Source organism: Charadrius vociferus, unplaced genomic scaffold, assembly GCF_000708025.1.
Source record: "Charadrius vociferus isolate BGI_N301 unplaced genomic scaffold, ASM70802v2 scaffold19, whole genome shotgun sequence".
In the NCBI taxonomy this organism is placed as follows: domain Eukaryota; kingdom Metazoa; phylum Chordata; class Aves; order Charadriiformes; family Charadriidae; genus Charadrius; species Charadrius vociferus.
The window spans coordinates 1316628-1338100 of NW_009650173.1; the positions used below are offsets into that span (position 1 = coordinate 1316628).

The 21473-nt window shown below is 43.8% G+C and overlaps 1 protein-coding gene across 6 annotated transcripts in view; it reads left to right on the forward strand.

The window, feature by feature from the left end:
• Positions 1-21473, forward strand: part of TEAD1 (TEA domain family member 1 (SV40 transcriptional enhancer factor)) — a 101866-nt gene that overhangs the window by 72186 nt on the left and 8207 nt on the right. For all 6 annotated transcript variants that reach the window (XM_009892652.1, XM_009892654.1, XM_009892655.1 and 3 more), the window contains 3 exons: positions 210-271; positions 2282-2406; positions 14679-14852. In XM_009892652.1, coding sequence (XP_009890954.1) covers positions 210-271; positions 2282-2406; positions 14679-14852 — 361 coding nt within the window. The remainder of the gene's footprint in view (positions 1-209; positions 272-2281; positions 2407-14678; positions 14853-21473) is intronic.

Sequence of the window (21473 nt, forward strand, 5' to 3'; positions counted from 1 at the left end):
TGAGCGCAGATGAGCTCCTCACTTTAAGATGCTGGGCGTAATTCTCATCCACCTCTCTCTCTATTACCTCTTTATTGTCTGTCTGTTAAATATGCTATGCAAAGAAGAGATATGTTTGCGGGTAAAGGTCATTAACTATGTATTTTCTTATACTATGTGACTCTAACAGAATTTACTGTGTATGATTTTTGTGTAACTCTTTATTCCAGTGTAAAGCCATTCGTTCAGCAGCCCTATCCTATACAGCCATCAGTCACAGCTCCCATTTCAGGTAATTCTTCCATTTATACGCTCCTTTAAGACGACTTGAATTGTGTACTGAATGTGATGTATTAATTCCTGAGATGGACAGAGCCGCTACTCCATATCTGACATTCCCTGTAGCCAAACCAAACACCAGTCCCAATGTCTTATGACCTCATTATACATGAGGGAAAATCATTGGGTTTGGGGGTTTTTGTGAGGTTTTTTTGTTTGTTTTGCGTTGGGGTTTTTTGGTTCTTTTTTTACATTTCAGGTAGGAAGCACTAATACATACGCAAGGAGTGCATATGTCATCTCCAGTCATCATTCCATATTGTAAGAAAATGCTTTGTGAAATGACTAATAGGATGCATGTTTTGGGTTTTTTTAATAGGTAAATCTCACTTCCATCTGTAATGAGAATATGCCTTAATTTATTTTAAACTGAGGCTAAAAACGCTTCCAAAAGCATATGTGTTTAGCCTTAAGTATAAAACATCTCTGTGTATCTGGTTGTTGATAACTCTTCCCCTGCTGAAGGTCCTGCTCTGCCTGGTACCACTTTGATAAGTACATAATGTTTAGTCTGACTTCCATTGCTCAAATTGATCAAGCCCTTCCCAGGGCTACTTCCCTACTCCTTTTCCCAAGTTGGTTTCATGGCTCATTTCAGGAAAGTTCATTATTTCTTTGCAGATGATAACTAACTTTACGTCTCTGTTGCCAAATGACCCCATGCTTCTGACTCTCTTTGAACTGCAATTTTCTGCCTCTTACCCAGTTTTTAAAAATTTTCTAACTTGCTGCTATTTAATGCTTAAAACTAAGGCTATCTTTCTGATTATTTCCTTTTTTTGATGTTCCTAATTTGTAACATTATTTTCTGAGGCAGACATTTTGAATCGTGTTCTTTTATTCCTCCATGTTTTCTCTCAGAATAAGATGATTAGTATTTCTAAATTGGTCAAAACTCATGCATGAGTTTTTGCTTCATTAGAATTCCTGTTCATGTCTAACCAGTCACGTTTGTAACTCTCTATTGCATACAAGCCTCACACCTTCATTGCCTAAATTTGAGGGTTGGAGTCAGGTACCATACTCCCGTTATGGGATGTGGACACACACTACCTGTGATCTCTCCCTGGTTCTCAACCTAATTCAGGATTTCTAACCTTTGGTGCCTGCCCCTTGCCTTCCATGTGCCTGCGTCTTTCCCAGGATCAGTTTTGCCTTCGAGCTGCTGCCTTTCCATTTTCCTTTACTGTTTTGTTTCCTTCACATCTAATTTTCCACGACGAGAAGCAAGAGATAGCATTTATTCTTTCTCTTGAGGTGAATTAGAGATGGTGGTTAACATCTCTTCTCTCTCTAGATCATGTCATTCCCTCTTTATTATCAATTTTAAACCTTCTTTTTCTTTTTAGGGTATGATTCAGCTCTCTACAGTAATTATTTATTATTATCTGTAATATAATGCTGCCTAAAAGCTCCAAAAGAAGTCAAAGACCCAATGTGCAAATACATAGTAAGAGACAGTCCCTTCCTTGGAAACATTACACTCTAAATAGGAGAGGGGAATTGAGAGTGGCAGAAGAAATAGGCAAAAAGGCAGGTGATTTACTTGTAACATGCGGCACATTAGGAGCCAGAAATGGAGGCCAGTCCTCTTGACTCCCAAGGCAGTAATATCTCCTGTGAGTCTTGCTGCCAGTTTCCAAGGAAGGGTCAGCGGTAAGTCTACTTGAAGTCTCTATAAATCTCTATAATCTAGTATATAATTTAAACAAAAATTCTACAGTGAGTTACAGCCCCAAGGAAACAAAGAAGTATATCTTTTATTTGCACCATTGTTAGCTTGCTGGGTTGGGACCTCTTTTTATACATATTTTTCTGTGGTTTTCTAATTTTAACTCATTCTGAATTAATTACTTGCTAAAATTAACATTCAAGGGCTACACGCATAATTCCTGATTATATTTAATTCAGAAAATATAAACTGAGGAATTATCAACTTCTTCATGAAGTTCCTTTATTTTAGGATTTGAACCCACGTCAGCTCCAGCTCCCTCAGTCCCTGCATGGCAGGGTCGATCAATTGGTACGACCAAGCTCAGGCTGGTGGAGTTTTCGGCTTTCCTTGAACAGCAGAGGGATCCCGAATCAGTAAGTATTGCCCTCATGTCCACTAATCTTCAGCTTTTCTCTGTTGCTCCCCACCCTCTGAGGATGCTTTCCAGGGTTGAGCCTGATGGATGGAATACACCTGGTGTTTCTGCATTCGCTACTGCTCAGTGTAATATTCCTGTCACCATAGTACAGTATTTTCCTTTCTTGCCCTCTTTTTCCCCATTTGCAGAAGTGAAAGCCCTCTCTGAAAGCAGGTGTGGTTTGCTATGACACCTGTCTCACTGTTGACCTAGTTTAGCAGTTGTACCAAATTGCATCGTGGTTTTGGCAATAATTCAGTACTTAAAGTTAAAGCCTAATCTGTTTCCTAACAGAAATAAAATTAAGGACTTGCATAGGAACTATGCATATAATCTTAAATATCTGACATTTGGGATAGCCTGTGAGTATCAGGATTATCCTTTTTGCTTCCAGCCTCCCAAGCATGTGCCATTTAACTGTATCATTTTACTTTTTTTTAATTGAGGTTACCCATCTAAATGTCCAATCATTCAGTCTTCCTTGATCTTTAATTGTCTCTTAGGGTCCAATCCAAGGTTTGGATATTTTTATTTTTATTTTAGGAAGGTTTGGGGTTTGTTTTGATTTTTAGTCTGTTTCTACCTGCTCGGATAGTTTATGAAGTTGGCTGCAGTATTTCATTTATTCCAGTTAGCTTTGAACCTTGATATTAATCATCATATATTTACCATGAACATTTGTTAGTAGCCTAGCACTGTTTCTACTGCATTGCAAATACATCAAAAGAGCTTCTTTCAGCTCAAACCTGAGAATTTTTACTGAGATAATTTCTGAAAAGCAAATACTGTCATGAATGGATGATATAGATGGGCCATTCTTGTTCAGATTCCTGGTAAAATACAGCAGCTTGGAGCAGAAAGAAGCTATCACTTGCTCTTTGTAATTCAGCACTGGAAACCATAGCATTTATGGGCTCTGGCCAGGGGTGTTATCCAGGGAGTGTTTACACTGCATAATGGAGATTGGAGACATAGCCCAGAAACCTTACAACAGAGGAATGCTCCTGGCGGAGAAACATCCCAATAAAAATATACCATATCTCAGCTATTCATATACTAAATATGTGGCAGTGTGTTGGTTTGCTAAATGTCACGTTTTGCCAGGTTGAATTAACTTTGAGGGAGGAAATGTTTGGTAGCAGGTACTGTTATCTCAGCACTTACCTGACGGTTAGATACTGAGTGGTTTCCCTGGAATCCCTCTGCCTTCCCCTGGCCCTGATTCCCACGCTCTCCAGGCAATCCTGGCTCTGGTGGGCTAAAGCTTCGTCTTAGCGTCCTCCGGACTAGTCCACAACTGAAATGCCTTCTCCATCCCCAGCCCTGAGTACATCCAGACAGTGGTTTGTATTTCCGATGCAGAAATACAACATCCCGGTTTTCTCATCAGGCAGCCTTATCGATACGCAGCTTTCGGAGTCTGTGGCTTGCTGACCCCATGTAATGTGTCCTGCTGATTTATGGGCTCTGCCGTCTCCAGATTGCTGCGCACCAGGATGTTATGTTTGTGCCTCCAGTTTATCGGCAAAACAGGATGTGGCCATGTAATGCTCAGCGTTACTGTGCTGTATGTGAATGAAATGGCATTTCAGTGTATTTTGATTTACTGTTTTCAGTATACCACCTAATAATCCTTTTTCCATAGGTTTTTGTAACGCAAAATTATTTGCAAAACCCATTGGGTTATGTGGCATAGAGCCTCTCTGTATCTGCGTGGCTTTACGTAAAAAAGAGTGAACAAGAGTTCAGCGACTAAGTAACTTTTACATCTTTCCCTCTAAGAAAGACCTCCCTCAAACCAAGTACAGATAACATGTGGTTGCCCGTCACACCGCTGGTGTCTGTGACATGAAACCAGCTGAGTGACATGAATATATTTGCGACATGACTGACAGACCGAAAATGAGGAGAAGATGATGCTTTGGCAGGGGAAGGAGCCGCAGGTCCCGCTCCACCGTGGTGCACGGCTCAGAGCCAGTTGTGCTCACACACAGTGTGTGGGCCAGCGGCTTGGGGACATGTTGGGGCTCTCGTTTTTCAGGCAGGTGCAGGCTCTGGGGAGTGCAACACATCCATTCGCATGACAGAGAAAAAGTGGAGGCCTGAATAGAAACTTGGTTACCCAGGGTGGCCCCGTAAATACTGTAAAACCTTTTTTTGGAGCAAACTAATATTTTGGGGAATTTCTGAGGGTGCAGCGAGGCCCACCAGAACTTGTCCCAACTTGCGAGCATACCGCTGAGAAACCTACCTTTTAAATGCAGGGCATTTATGCAGGAGGTTTCCTCGAGGAGAAGGAGCATCAACCTACCCAGACTTGCTTTTAAAAAACCAGTTACTTGCATGCTGTAACAGTGCAGAAATGAGACAGGAAGAAAAGTCAAATCCCAATTCAGCTAATTCTTTACACCCATGCTGCAAGCACAGCGGGGCAGTCCTGTGCGAGGGCTGTGTGGGGACAGCCTAGACCAGCCAGGTGGGAGCCGAGGGATGAGTCCCCATGGGCAACCTGTCACCGCCGCTGCCCAGGAAAGGGGAGTGAGGAGAAGGGGAAGCGTTTAGATCAAATTAAGTAAATTTGATTATCTGGATCTCAAACAAGGGCATAGGAAAAAAACCCAAGGCAGCGTGACCCATTCCCAGGGCAAATGCAGAAGGGCGCTGGGCAGAGGCTCTGGTGCGCGCCTGTCTGCAGGGATGGCTCTGAGGGGCCCTGCCTCCTGCCAGCCTTCCCTGTCCCCAGTGCACAGACTTGTCCAGCAAGCCCTGAAAGTCCTCCTTGGAGATGAGAGCCAACCCCCAGCCCCATTTAGTGCTGTTGAAGAAAATATGAATTCTGCCTGTGGTTTTGTACATCTTTCTTTGTGTTGGTGCACGAAGACCATGCATGTGCAACATTTTATTGCAGATATGGTTTGCGCAGCATAGAAAGGATGGGGTTTTATTACTTTTTAAATAACAAAATCGGCAAGCCAGGCAAGACGTGTGTTTTGCACAATGTGCATATGAAGTCATGTAGGCATATGCTGTGGTTGCAGCATCTCCTGTACGCCTTTGTGCCTTTGCTGACCTCAGAAATGAATATATGTATATGCTGCTACGTGACAGCTGTGTAAGAGTTCTCATGTATCTTCCAACATTACGCTTCTGACTTTTTACAGAAAATGACATAAAGTATTATTTTGATTAAATGGGTTTCCAACATTTTATTAAAAAAAAAAAAGATGACCCTTCCTCACTCCCAACCCAAACCCAGGGCAGAAAGCCTCATGGTAGTGGGGGCAAATAGACCAAGTCCACCTTAAAATGTTAGCTGGAAGTTTATTGAAAAAGACTTATTTGACATGGCACCTGGGGCCAGGACTCGATGATCCTGGGAGGCCCCTTGCAGTCTATATTCCTGTGCAGCAATTAGAAATTTAGGTCTGTCTGCCCATGGTGACTCCCAGCAACTTCAATGGGGCTGTACATGGACACAAAGGTCCTCCCACAGGGAATTCATTGTAGGAGTGGTGCCTTAAACATTTCTGGGGTTCTTCCAATGGCAATTGGTGTTTAAAAGTACAAAAGCCCCTCAATACCAGGCAGTTATGTTAATTTAGAGTGGGCATTCTGGTGGGTCGGAAATGTGCTTCTTAGAGTCCTGTCACTTGTGGAGGGCTGTTGACTTTTTTCCCTTGCCTAGCTACAAAATTGTTCCATTTACAAAAGAAAAAATTATAGAAAGGAAACAATAAGCAGCCCTCACTGTAACTCTGCATGGCAGAAGATAGTCTGGGAGACATAAGGTGGCACAGTTACAAAATCTTGGAATACTCACTCTGCAGTTAAGGATGGGTAAAATTACTCCTCCTTTTACATGAAAATCAATTCAGTTTACAAATGTCAAGCTGTATTTTCCTTTTGTGGCATTTTGTGCTCAAGTACAATTCCTAAATGGTGCATAGAAGCTGCCCTTGTAGGCCGAAGCATCAGCATTTTAGTTTAATTATTGCCTACTCTATATAACTATATTGTCAACAGATAAACAAGTTTATGTACCCATCTGTTGCTTTCAAGACAGGTTTTCCTTGGTGGGGGCTTTCCATTTTTACTGTAGTGATTCTGTGAAAGTTCAGGACAAATGCTTAAACCAAGTAATCCCATGTTCCCTAACAAATAGAAACTGAGTATGCAAGCAAATTAGAAGGGATCTAAGCAACTGACTGTTACACAAGTAGCTGTAAAATTCACAGACTATAACATTGAAATGATAATAATTTCAATTATTCAATTATTTTATTTCTATATATAAATATGTATATTCAAGCTTGCTTTCCAATCAGGAAAAAACTCCTGCCACCACCCAACAAAAAAAGCCCTTTCTTCTTTTCCTCGGAGGTTTCTCACTCTTGCTGCCACATTCATTTTGACTGCAAGCACTTCAGACAGCTTTACATCTGAAAATATCTATATAGGGCTATAAAGAACATGGCTGATGGCTTTTTTCAGTATTAATCCACCTATCCAAACTGTCAGATTGTGTTAGGTCCAAATTTCAAAATGTATTTTTAAAAGTGGTGAAGAAATAAAATATTCTTTATGTTTTAATTCAGGTTTTATTGTTGTTGTAAAAGGGCTTTGTGAGCCCAGGGAGAATTGTGCCTGAGAACCGGAAAGTGAAAGCAATTGCTCAAGGGCCATAAAAACAGCCTGCCATCATTAGCCAAATGCAGTAAAATTCACCAAAGTTAATCAAACCACCTAAGTGATGAAAAATAAATGAGATCTTTTCAAAAGAAGCCCTCCATCTTTGAACAAATCCATTGTTACAAGCATTGTTTATCCTTTCCGTATCCCCTGTAAACAGTATAAAAAGCAGTTCAGCATTTCAGTTGTAAGGTTTAGCACCTTTGTGATGTAAAAGTGCAAGGAAGCAAACCCATGTTTGGATGAACATCTCGGAGTGCCAGACTCAGGATTTGAGGTCATTTTAATCTGAATTCAGACAAAGTTTAACTAAATGCAAGGGTCATTTATTTTACAGTGCAGGAGAGCTACGCGCTGGCCCTGGGAAGCAAATGTCGTACTCTGTAAAATGTTCATATTCAGGTGTCCGTAGTTAGAAGTGCCAAGAAACCACTTTAAGGGGGTCCGGTATTGACACAGGCTCCAATCTTGAAACCACAGCATCACAGCAGACCTCCCGGCTGGTGACATTCCCGGGAGGACCACATGGAGATGTGGTGGGCAGCCTGCGCCAGCTCCCCCAGCCCAGTTGTAGGGTCAGGACATGGGTTCTTCACGGGAGTGTCATGGGGTGAAGACGCAGTGGAGTGGGTAGACAGACCGGGCGCAATTTATTCCTTGAAGTCGGCTCACATTAAGCACTGAGGATGGGTGGAAAGACCACTGGGCCCTGACTGTGCTCACTCGCCACTGCCGGCACACACACTCTCTCCCTTTTCTCAAAACCCACCACTGCTGCCGGAAATTTCCCAGCAAAATTAAAAGTGCTGCTCTTGCATAACTGAAGAGGAGGGCCGGCGCCAGCAGCCATGGTAGCTCCCTCTGCCGGGCCCTGCCCGTCTCCCAGCCCACACTCGCAGAGTCTGGGTGTGGAAAATAGCCCGGGTAGGGGTAGTTACCCGGCGTTACACAGGGCTTCGGGTCTGACCAGGGAAATGGGAAATGGGGGAAGAGGGAAGGAGCGAGTGAGTGAGGTTGTGGGGTAGCTGGAGCAGAGCCCGGGCACACAGCCCCAGCGATGAGCCCGGGAGAGCTGTATAATCAGGGGGGGTCATCACAGTGGGGGGCCCTCTGCCTCCCACAGCCTTGCACAGCGCTGTGCTGTTCCCGCGGGGAGGAGGAGTGGGGGGATGCATGGGTTGGGCTGGCACTAGCAGTGCGGTGGGCTATGGCTGTGCATCTCCCCCGCGCTGCCTGCCCTGCCTGTGTGCTGAGCCCCAAACATCCGCCCTCGCACTCGCCCCAAGGGGCTTCATGCCTTGGCTGTGCCTCTGCCCCACGTTTTCCCATCTCATTACACTGCAGTTTCCCCTACCCCCTACACCTACCCCAAAATCACTTAGCTGGGCTGCAAAGTCAAGCTCTCAGAAGTTGGGAAATATCCTGGTGCGTCTGCTCTACAATGCAGCAGTTAATTATATGCTCACATGTTTATTTGTTCCTGCTTCTTTCAGTGTAGATGTAGATGGCCCTCCTTTGATAAGCAACTATTCAGTAGTTTGTTTTCTTCTGTTGTTGAAATGCGTGGCCCTGTGCCCTGCTCGCTGTGCACTGTCTAACCTCTCCTCCAAACAGAATTAATAATTCCTCCCATTTGCATTTCACAGATGTATTAGTGCAGTCATTTTTTAGATGAAGGAGCATTATTACTCACATTTGACAAACCAAGAAGTTCAGGTGCAAAAGAATGAATGGCCCACTGATTTTGAGGGTCCACTTTGATTTGTCATGAGCCTGATTTTGCAGAATACTTAGTGTTATTGAGAGCTTCCTATATTCAGGCATAATTTTCCCATCTGAGCGCTCAGCACTTCTGGAATTGGAGCTGCAGGGTCTCAAATCAGACAGGCCAGAAATGAAGGATGCATCTTCCGCGTTGCAGGAAAACTGATGAAAATGTAGCGTGAGCACCTTGCCCAACCAGCAAGTCCCAGTTTCACACTGGGACTCCTGTGACAGTAGCTGGGAAGTGCTGGGACATGCTGTTGTGTCAGGGATGAGCACTGCCCTCGCTCGTCACCTACCTCCCGATTTCTGCAACCATAAAGCAGCCAGAGATGTCCTTTTACTTCAAGTCTCTGAGCAGATCCGGGCAGGCGTCTGAAAGGGTGGAGGTCCTGAAAGACTAGGTTGACTGTGTGGTTGTACCGTAGCATACAAGCATGGAAAGTTCGATTAACATTCCACATGAAAGTGTTAAAAACCTTAATAACAGGAGTTGGTACAGACTCCAGTCATAGCATTAAAATGTTATAAATATAACTCCCAATCTGCTTCAGTGGAGGACAACAGCAACAGGAATGAAATATTCAATTACTAGTGTTTTGGTAGAAATAAGAAAAATTGTTGGCAGACAAAGTGATTTTCTTACTCAGATTTATAAGATACAGCGAGACAGCACAGCTGAGGCTGGGTAGGGTACAGGTTAGAGCTGCGCGTAGACTGCTGATATACCAGTCATTGTTTTTTAATCAATCCACCCACCTGGCTCTTTTTCCTCCAAAAGCGCAGTTGCTGCACAGGCAGCGGTACATTTTTAAAAGATGTGTTGGACCGGTCTGTGGAGGTGCAGAAGGAATCACTGCATGGTGCCAGGCACTGAAGCAGTGCTCTTTTCTCTCTCATTTCAGCCAAAGCTCAGGCTGTCCCACCTGCCTTCCACTCACCTCTCCCCCTGAGCTGCAGTAGTAGTCCTTGTGAGCTCCAGTACAGAACGTACTTGGTCCAAAGAGAGCCAAAAGACTGTCCCTCCATGTCAGGAAGAGAGAAGACCTGCAGCAGAGCCTTTTTAATGTACTTCTCCTTTGTGTGGTGGAGTTTGGGCACACAAGACTACGAGCTGTTCAAGTTGCCAGCCTCTCCCTATGGTATTTTTTCATAGGGATTTGTTGCTGCAAGTAATGATATAGACAGCCTCACCCTCGTGGCTGTTACGCTTGAAGTTTGCAGGAATCTACAGGTCTCATGGACCAGCCCAGCTAGCAAGGTGCTGTTATTTGGCGGCGCAGGGCAGACAAGGCAGCAGGGTGCTGCCTACTCAACCACCCTGTCCTACTCAACCATCCCACTGGTGTATGAGGTCCTGCAACCACCAGCTCGCTGTCCTGCTGCAGGGCCAGGGGTGCTTGCAGAGGAGCTTACACCACCCACACCAGTGTGGGGATGACTCCCAGTGAGATTCGAGGGGAGGCTAAATCATGGCTGTGCCCCTGGGTGCAGCGGGAGGGCGAGCGAGGTCATCCTCGCAGAAGCAGCTGCCGAGGGCCCTCTCTCAGGCCACCTGCCTTTCGCCTTGCTCCACATCCATGTCACCCAGCCTTGGCAGGGCCCGGGGGAGCTACTCGCCCTCGGCGTGCTGCTCAGCATGGTTGTGTAGGGCTGTGCAGCCCCGATGGACCAGAGCAGCAAGGGAGTGGGTACCACAGCAGCTCTGCCTACCCAGCTCACCTGCACCAGGAGCATGGAAGGGTTGGCTTTGCTGCCATGTGCATCTTGGCCACCACTCTTTAATAAAAAACTTGTCTTATACAGGCTTGTCAAGGCTTGGCGGTAGCTCCACAGGTGTGGGGAAGCTCAGGGATGTGGCAGAGAGAGCTGTAGCAATTTGCAAACCTGCGTTTCATGGACCAGAAAGGCTGTTGCCTTGGAATATAAGAGCAAAATTGGTGAGGAGCTGTTGCAAATATATATGCTGGCTGATAAAACAAACGTAGGTGATTTGTCTTTGTTCTGCACCAGCTTAAATGCTTGCATCCCCTGCCATTGGCAATTTGTCTTGGTTCTTTTAAATTCCTAAGTGGATTATAATTTTTCTCGTGGTATTATTTGACAACAGTCATATTTCATGGCTTTACTGCATTCCTTGGATAGTTAGAATTTTTTTAAGGAAAGGAGCTCAGTAAGAGGCAGCCATCTCCAGGGCATGTCGTGTAATGCAGACACTGAAGACGTAGCTACAAACGTTCTCTGTATTTTTACATAGTTTTTATCCTGAGAAAATACAGGATTTGACCTATGGTGGTTTACAGCACCTAAAGCATGGTAATACCTCAATGCGGGATGAAAATCCTTTAAATGCTGTAGCATGAGTAAATTCCTCAGTACCTAATGTAATTTAATGACTCTGGAATACTCAGTTTAAAAGAACAGTGAATTCTCAATACAATGAGGATGTTTTTAAGCTTTTCAGACACTAATGGGCTCAAAAATATAGGCATAAAACTTATCTGCTTTGCTTTTATCTATGCACAAATGCCTGTCATGGAGTATGTTTGTATAAAAACGACAGGGATCATTCCAGTATCCATTTACCCTGCTCCTAATATATTATCATTTGTTAGTTCGCAGAAATATGCCATATCTAATTAGGTTAGTAATGATTGTACTTAGCATAGGAATTGCAGCAACATAAGGAGAAAATAATCACACATTGCAATATCAAAATAAACATTTCTGTCCTAAGAATGTTGTCAGGTGATGTCATACCATCTGTCCTACTGTACTCGCTCGGAAATTTTGCTGCAGCAGCATCTGGTACTTTGGCGAGCACCACAGACAACTGTGGTAGCTTTACAGCTGCCTTTAACTTTACGTTTATATTTAAACTGTATTAAGACTTCGTGCTCCACGCTCCTATAAGTGTGTTTGCTTTTACTAAAGTTTGGGTACTGAGCAATTTGTGTATTTTCCTGGTTTGCAGAATAAGGTACAGTGTGGGAATTGTCTTGGGAATTTGCAGTTGCCAAACTGTAAAGTACGGCTCTCCCTTCCTCCTTCACTCCACAGCCACCTTTGGGCCTGGGCGAGGGACACCCTTTCGGGGAGGACACTTTCCTGGGTGCAAGAGAACCTGACCCCTCGGTTCTAGTCCTATAAAAATGTGGTTATTTGTACAAACTGGAACAACTCCAGCAGAGAAGACCGAGAGGAAACAATCCCAAAATAAATAATAAACTGGTCACTAACGGTGGAGATGGTTTTTCAAGCCCTTACTCTGAGTGAGGGATAGCAAAGAGATGCTTTGGGGCATCTCACATCCCCAGGGAGAGCACAACTGCTGGGCACACCTGGGCAGGCTACAGGGATGCTGGGGGAAGGGAAATGTTTTGGTTTAATTTTTCAGAGAAGGCTGAAGTGCTTGCCTCTACTGGGGAATTCTCATCATTCTCCTTGAAAAATGGAGATGATTGCCTCATCGCAGATAGGCTTCTGTCGATAGCCACGTTCGATGACCTAGTCCATGCCCTGTCCTCCTGCACTTCACCCCTGGTCGCTTAGTGAAGCAGCAGGAGCAGGTTTCTGGACTCCCTTTCTTGGATTCCTGGCAGTTTCCAGGTATATGGAGCACTGATACACTTTACTGAGATGAAAGTTTTCCAGTCAGCAGCAAGATGTGTGAAAACTGTTCAGCATGACTTTTAGTTATTTACTCACAGTACTGCAAACTAAATATGTGACAACAGTGTCAAAAAACCCAAAAGTTGGAGCCATGATGCTTTCTCATATTGTTTTACATTTTTTGTTTTGTTCATTTTGTCATGTTAAAAATGTCTACTCAGTCTACTTTTGCCACTACACCGTAAAGTAACATGCTAAATCTGACCATGGGCACTGTTACGGTAGTCACTCATGGTTGCCAACCAGTATGATTTCCTGTATCCTCTGTAAATGACCAGCGTGCAAGCTAGACCAGTGCTGGGTGAGGGCTAGCTGGCACACGTTTATGGGCACGCTCACTCCTGCATGCATGCATTCAGCTCCCTACCACCCATTTACTTCTCTGCCTGTTTTCCTCTTCAGGGTAGAAACAGCTGTCTTTGGATCATCTCTGCCCCTTTGGGGCTCCACATGCACTAAGTAAAGGCTGGGCAAGTTTTCCGCTTGTGCATAGAAGCAGCTGGGATGGCATTATTTTGAAAGAGGGCTGCAAGGAAAATCTATGGAACCAGTGCTCTCAGACTTGGACTTGCTTGTGCAAACACCTTAATAAAGTGTTAGGCTTTCCTTTTTCCTTCCACAACATTAAAAAAGAAATACAACCCTGTAAAAAACATGGAACACGTCTCATTTTTAGCCCCATACACAGATGAGTGTTCTGCGATTCTAAATTCAGATTTCACTGTGCTAGATGATTTTTAAATAGATTTACATTTAATTTCCTAAGTGCAGAAATCTAGCCAGTCCATTTCCTTTTCCCCGGAGTTTTGGACATCTGCTAGGGAAGACTCCGCTTACACCAAAGGAAAGCTCTGAGTGGATGTCCAATTAATTTAGATTTGTCATTTCAATTTGTTCATTCGGCAGGTAGATTGTAAACAAAATAGCTTAAATGAGGTCTGCTTTGGGGTTTTAAATATTTTATTTGTGCCTAGCTTTTGGGAATTGTCCCTTATATACAGCATCTGTTCAATATGACAGGGTTTTCTAGTGTTCATTGACTGCATATCAGCTTTCCTTTAATTGAGTTAGCAAAATGTTTTGTGATCTGCATGGTTAAAAACCCCAATGTTTAATCCTGCCACTCTCGAGCTCCTTCACTCTGCTCACACAACGCTCTGAGCTGCTGATTGACTAGTGGAGGGTCATTGGGGTTCGTCCTTCCACTTTCACTTCAGGTGCTGGGAGGTGCTCTCGTCTTGGAGAAATGGCAGCCCCTAAAAGACCTTATTGGACTCAGTAGGGGGCTGCTGTAGACTTCACTGGGCCAAAGATTTCCCCCAGGCAGAAGAGGGGTTGCCGAGGTGATTCCCGTGGTTATAATGAGGTGCAATGGGATGAAGTTAAGAAATAGGAAATTGAAGCTGAATGTGTTTTGGCAGAGGTGATCATCTATAGAGCTAGCTCCCGAGGGAAGTGGTAAAAGTTTGGCTCTTTAATATTACATGGGTCAAAATACTGGAGGACGTGCCATGAGGACCACTTTTATAGTAACAGCAACACAGAGTAACTGGCCTTCTTGTTATTGTCATTCTGGAGTTAAAAGAAAATCTCCTCCATCTCTTTTAGTTAAGGGGCATTAGCATATGCTATAGATATAGGTTTGGGGTTTTTTAATAGACAAACAGGAGGTGTGGGCTCTGTGGCGCATGCAGAAATTCAGGCTCTGAGGACACGGGACATTAAAAGGCATGGTTTAAAGAGGCAGAAATAGGCTTTCCTCATGAGCGTATTCATCTTATTATGCTCTGCGAAGAGCTCTTTATCATCGTGCTGCCGCTGGGTCTTTCAGTGTAAATTACTCCCTTGAAGATGACCATGTTTTGTGGTTTGCAGTAGGGACACGGGGTTTTTGATGTTGACACTTGTTCACAAGGGGCTACGACACAATCACTAAGTTGTTCATGGAAATCATACTGCAGAAAATCGTAGTCCCAGGAGTAATGTGCGAGTCATTTAATCCATCAAAGCGCGCTACCCTCTGCAGGAGCACACGCAGACCCGTGCCTTAATAAACCTGTGTTCTTTTTGTACAGCACTGATTTTCCTCTTTCTTTCTTGCAGTACAATAAACACCTCTTCGTACACATTGGACATGCTAACCATTCTTACAGTGACCCATTGCTTGAATCGGTGGACATTCGTCAGATTTATGACAAATTTCCTGAAAAGAAGGGTGGTCTAAAGGAACTCTTTGGGAAGGGGCCCCAAAACGCTTTCTTCCTCGTAAAATTCTGGGTGAGTAAGACATGACGTGGAGAACCTCTCTTGTTGATAAGGGCTGTGTTTAGTATTTAGCACCCTTCAGGGTGCTTGTGGGAAATTCTTCTGTCGTCATTTGAAAGTGCAAAGCTGTATATCCTTCAGGTAGGATGCTGGCCCAGAGCCACTCTTGTTGACAGCTCCACAAGAAGTCTGCGTTGCAGACGACATGCAAAGGCAGATGCGTGCCTCAACTGTGCTTGACACAGCTGCTGGGCGGGAGCAAACAGGTAACGAGAGCCCTCGTTTGTAAATGGGGAACTGCCATCTAGCGGTTCAAGAAAAAACGGGGAAGCACAGAAATGGAGACTGCTTTTTAGTGTTTTGAATGTTGGACTCTTGCCAAATGCAAATAGTTCGTGTATCAGTCCTGCAATCAGTCCACACATACACAGATAGGACCAAGCAGGATTTGAACCGAGGGTGCAGTTCTACGACTGTGAGCCTGGGAGGGTTCCAGGGTTTTTCTTAAACATGTTTTGGTTGGTAGACCACGTGTGCTTTCCCCTTGCCTTTTTGTTAGTCGGCCATGGGAGTCTGTCCCAAAAGTTATATCAGTTCATATCAGCTGTAAGCAAGAGTGAAAAAAGAATTTGAATAGAAGGTTGAGATGTTGTGTATTGATCTAGTGGTGATAAATTTCATTGATACATCAGATTTTTCTTATTACATTTACAAAATCTCATGTTGGTAATGCTATAGATTCATCCAAAAAGATCATCCAGTCTCCAGGCTGAACCTTATGCTTATACGAAAACTTTTTCTACTCATTCATTTGGTGGAGTATTTTTTATGGTATACTCCTTTTCATAGCAACAGTTATCATCTGAACATTTTAAATTTGTCTTTTAATACGTCAGTGAAAGGGGCGTATTCAGGGTCTAATTACAGGGTGGACAGGTTGATGGTGAAACCAGAAAAGGTTGATCTGGAATCACTGCTTATGATCAGATTTCCTGGTGTTTATTGCTTTCAGTTGAAGTTTATTTATGTGACCTGAAATACTCTCCACCTTGTACATACCCCAGATATATTTTGCCAAAAGTTTCTGTGGCACCAGATTTGGAACTGGAAGCTGGGAATGAGGGAGACTCTCTTTTCACAAATCTGGGTGTAGAAGGATAAACCAGTGAGCAGGAGCTGTGCTGGACTGCAGAAGTTGAGAATCTGTTGAGAAATTCATGGAGCTTAAAACTGGGTGTGGGAGCTGTAGACCAAGCATTTGAGGGCTGGCTGAGCAAAGAGGCCAGGAACAGGAGGCAGCAGGGAACTGGGAGCTGAAACACAGCAGGCACCAGAAGCCTGGAAAAGGGAGATGAGAACATAGGGTCAAAAAGAGGGAAGGAGTGGGAAAAGGGAGCGTTTGGGATAAGGAGCCTGCAGGGAAATGTAGGGATGAAGGCACAGAGCAGAGACAGGTGTGTGAGAAGTGGGAACAGGACAAGCATAAGGGCAGAAGAAATCTGGCTGCAGAGGAACAGGGCTTGGAGGTTAAGGGTCTGTGACCACTAAATATATTTCCTTGCAAAACTTGGGTGTGAACTGAGGACCGTCATCGTCATCTCACCAATCCACTTTGCATAATAGATGCTTGCAAAACCCGCTGGCAAAATGAATGTCACCTCACTTGCCTGTTCTCGGTTCCCACAGAGAATGGCAAGCCTCAGGCTTTATACTAGACGTGGAAGCAGCAGAGATTTGTGATACGGACATTGATGTATTGTATGTTCTGCTTTTTCTCCATGTGGAAACTGATTTTCAGGCACGCTGAATGCTCAAAGATGTATCTAAAGCCAGTAGAGATCTTCTTTGGATCGTTAAGGTCTGTGTTGTACTCATGACTTTGAAAATACAAGTGCCAGTCTTCTCTGCTTGATCTCCTACAGGCAGTGCACACCTTTAACACTCTTGCCTCAGTTTCCCATCAGTAATATAGGGGGTGATACTATCACTTCACCTCAGGTGGTCATTGAGAAATCAAACTCATGGTCGTTTATAAAAAAGCAAGAGAACGCCATGAAGAAAATCTTTATAAAATTGATAATTCCGTGTTCAGCACAGATTTTAAGTAGTGTTCAGGAAATGAGGACTGGGCCACACTGAATAATGGAGACAAAGAAATATTGTGTAGATGCTCAGAGGGCAAGTGTGCGGTCGTGTAGCTAAAGACTGTGTCGTGATGCTGGTCAGGAGTCAGGATGTGCAGGCAACTTCAGTCCAATGTTTCTTAACCTCACTGTGCCTCCTAACATAATGGTCTTTTAATACAATCTTGTGTTGTATTAACTTAGAGATTAAAAACATACAGTGCTAACATCCTTCTGAGTTATACATTAAAAATGTGGTGAGAATGCCTTCCTGAGCCATGACCTTAAAATAGGCCATTGGATTTTCTCTGTCCTCGAGTGTGTGAGGCAGGGAAAGGTGCCAGGGGCAGTGTTTGGGTGTAGCAAGAGTCACAATGAATGCCCTTCTAGTAATAAACTTCACACCAGTGCCCCTCAGCTAGAAATATGTGTAGGAAAAACAGAGATGGCTGTGTAATTAGTCATGAGAATTAGATCCTAAACTGTCGGCTCAGTGTTCTTAATTTCTTTCAGCCCAGTAGGACATTTCTTCAGATAAAAAGACTTTGTTCCCATTTTTATGGGGAGTGTTGAGAATCTGTTCTAAACAGTCATATATTACCAGTGTAAAGCTGGCAAAGGTTACTTACAGTCTTTTTCACCCTATTAGTAACTTCAAACTTATTAATATGAAAATAGATTAATTTTTGTATTATTGTCCTTTTCTTTTAAATTAAGTGTCCATGTCTGAATCCACTCTCTCCCTATCATTCGCTAACTCCTCCTATTCTGAAAGTTCAGCTTCTCCCAGGTTCTCTTCATGTTGCGTGGTTATTGCTTGCTCACAATACTTTCACACTTTATTTAACCATTTCCCATCCTTTCTGTTGTCTTCTACTTTCATTATCTTCTTACCATCGATAGTTTGCTCAATGCTGTGAGCTACTGAGTGCACCCTAGCAGCAGTGTCCAGTGACAGTCCACGTGTTGGTGGAATTTGATTGTAACATGAGTAAAAGAGGAATATGAATTTGTGTTAGGCAAGTAAGTACAGGTGAGAAAGCACTGCAAGGAGAATCAACAAAACTAAACCAGGGACTAAGAGTGAAAGGAGTCGAGGGAAACCAGAGAGGGAAAGCAGGCATGTGGAAGCTTGAAAGCGAAGGTGAGGATTTCATGCCAGAAGGGATAGTGAGCCTGTAAACAGATTTAAAGAGAAGTCAGCATGTCGCTAAAGGCAGCAAAGAGGGTATTTTGTTTAGACAGTAAATCTAGTATGGAAAGGAAAGATGGCAAATGGGAAGACCAGAGACAAGCACTCACATTGAGGATGACTAAGGCAGAAAGTGGCTTAGCTCTGGTACCCAGAAAGAGTACTTGTCTTGCCCTTTCCAGTTTGCTTCTGCTTGAGGCTTCTCAGCAGCTTGGTTTTACCTGTGATAAAGGTAATAAGGTTTGATTACAAAAAAGTGGGAGGGAAAGGTCTGAGATCTTGCAAGAAGACATTTGGCAATTGTGGAGTTGACTTTGCAAAGCATCACGGGTACAGAGTACAAAACAAAGTGTTGCTTTGCTTTGCAGAGGTTTATTGGTTCATACAGATTGTATCATCTCCTGTGAAATACAGCCTGATGCTGGGAATGGATGAGCTTCTGGCCTCAGTCCTGGTGACACATCTGGAGGTCACGCTTTTGGGTCTCTTCCTGCCACACAGTGCAGGAGGTATAAAAGGAATAGAATTCTCCTGTTACACCACCTCACACAACCAACCCTTATAGCCCTGCAAAGCAGTTTCCAGATCCCTGTCTTGCACCTTGAATGCAGTGACGCTTTTCTGCTGTCTATCCCAGGTAGTCACTGGGAACCAGAGACTTCAGGGAAGTCACCCCAGAGACAGGCTTTTACGGTAGCAGCTAGAAGGAGCTTTACTTGGTATGTTGTGCACTTGGTACAATGAGTAAATAAGGAACAACGTACTAACGATATGGCACAGGAAATTTGTGTGACAATGATATGAAACCGGAGATTACAGGGATATAAAATGAAAACAAAAATAAAGGTTCTTAAATAAATGTGAAAGTTATTTGCTAGACCACTGTTGAGGAATTCAGACACGGCTGCAGAGTTTCTGCAGACAAAACCTTTCCCTGGGTGCAGGTTGAGGGCACAATCCTGCTTCTGTTACCTCAGTCACTAACAAAATAAGCCCAATCTATGTAAAACAGTCAGGTATGATTCATGCCATCTAATCTTACTCTGAGTAAGGGCAACATACCTGTTGGTTAGTTTGTACTTGAACTGTTTCTGTGACTTGAGAAAAGGCCCGAAGTTTACTGGTCTTTGAAGTACTGATTAGCCTATCTAAAAGGTAAGTCAACGCATGTTGCCTCTATTGGTTTCTTTTATTCGTTGAAGTTCCACACATATTGATATCTAATGCTATCCCCATTGACTACTCACTACTATTCTTAAATTATCTAATACTAAATAATACACTTAGGCCTCCTGAAAGAGTTCAAGCTAAATGATAGATCACACCTCCAGCTTTACCCCAAAATGGCTGTCTAAAACATGATTGCTGCCCTTGCCTTCTTGCCCCTCGGTGCCGTTTGCCCAGCGCTCTGCCTCCCCTGGTTCTCCACTTTCTCTTGCGGGAAGCTGATGGTATGTCTGTCACACTCACACCACCTCCCTTTTGAATCCAGTGTTTCTCAACCGCGTCGCCAATATGTTCACTTCGACTCTGCTGTTACGAGCACATACATCTCCATTGACGCTGGCAAGGGAATTGCTCTAGGAAGGCACAGCACATCAGCTCCCTTTACGCCCCTGCTAGCTTTGCTAGCTCCTTAACTTGCCCCTGTCTAGCAATAGTTCAGCTGGCAACCAATTTTCACTACTAGGAATACCTTTGATGTTAATTCAGCAGTGCGTATCTGTCCACTGCAGCCCAGGCTAAATTCTTCTGGTTTAGCTAGTTACTTCTCTCTTGTGTTTTGCCTTGGCCCCCGACAGCAAATTCTGAGGCAGGGATTCTCTTTTTGCATGACTTTTCTATGTAACCTGCAGTATCGTGCAGTGGGTCCGTGCCTCCCTTGGGATCCGTAGTGCTGGTGCGAGCACACCTTGCCATGATGTGGCCATGGGTTTTGTGTCCCTGACACCGCCAAACGCTCTGTGCCAAGCCTGAACTCTGACTTCTGTAGCTACAGGAACAGTTATGGGAAGCAAATATATCTGAAAGGAGGAGAGATGTTTTCTAACTAGTGGCACAGGAAAAAAAAACAGCTGAAATAAATTAATATTGGGCTGTCAGGCTTTCTACTGATCTGAGCCACTGGCTTAATTTTAAATGTTTACAGTAGCTCGAACTATTCTTCAAACTGAGGAAAGCTTAGTCAGAGCTCAGTGCAACTCTGAAATAAAGACCCAAACTCATCTGAAGATGCATAGATGATATTAATTAATGTTTAAAATGAATGCTTGTATTTGCAGGAATCTGCAATGCAAACTAGGAGTTTTAGAAAGTAATGCATATTGTAATTAGGGCAAGCTTTTAAAGATGCTTTGAAGTCCTAAACATTTTTGAAATTCAAATGCAGGATGGAAATAAAGGAATCTACACAATAAAGGGGCATTAAATTATGTCCCCCAAAATTTCACTGTTTTATAGATGTAAATATATGCCATAATTAGTGGTAAGTAACATGAGGAGGATGGTTAAGTTTATTCCTATTCTTATTCAAAACAGCTGTGGCATGAAAAATAATGCTCCTTCTCTTTGTGATACACTGGAACAAACAATTTACCCATGTAATCAGTGTTCAGAAATGGCTTGCGCCTGTGGGCTCCTCCCACCCCCTCCTGAATTTATCCCCATGTGCCTCCAGCCGTCTTAAAAGGTGCAGAGATTCTTTGTGCCCTTCATTCACACGCACAGAGCATTGTGGCTACTGCTATTTTTTTTCTCTCTATTTTTACATGCAATTTATATTGCATAATCTAGAATCTTGGATTTCCCTCCACACGCTCAGACACACACACACACTCGCCAGCTTTGACTGGCAAATGATCTGCAACTCACAAATGGGATCCGTAATGTGAATGGGTCTATGGCCAGCATGCAAATGTATGCAAAACAAATTAGATATGGAAGAAAGCAGACATCCATTTTCTTTTCCCCATCACAACCCTCTCGGCACAGGGAGCTCACGTGGTGCTTGTGGAGGGACCCCTTCGCAAATTGATGCAAGGGCATTAGCGGTTGGGCTAGATAATGAGTGGACGGGGCCGAGCAGCTGGGAAGCCGGAGCAGCTTGGCCTGTCCATCACAAGCCCAACCATGTGGCAGAGCTGGACGCAATTCCTGAGCTGCAGTGCAACGCGCGGTGAAACGTGCCAACGACCCAGATGCTCCCGTTGGAAAAAATTGCTTCACAATTTGGAATCTCCGCTCTTTGATCACTCTTTGGAGAGGAGGAGGGGAGGCATGGTGCTGTCATATGAGGAACACACCTCCCTGCAGTCAGCA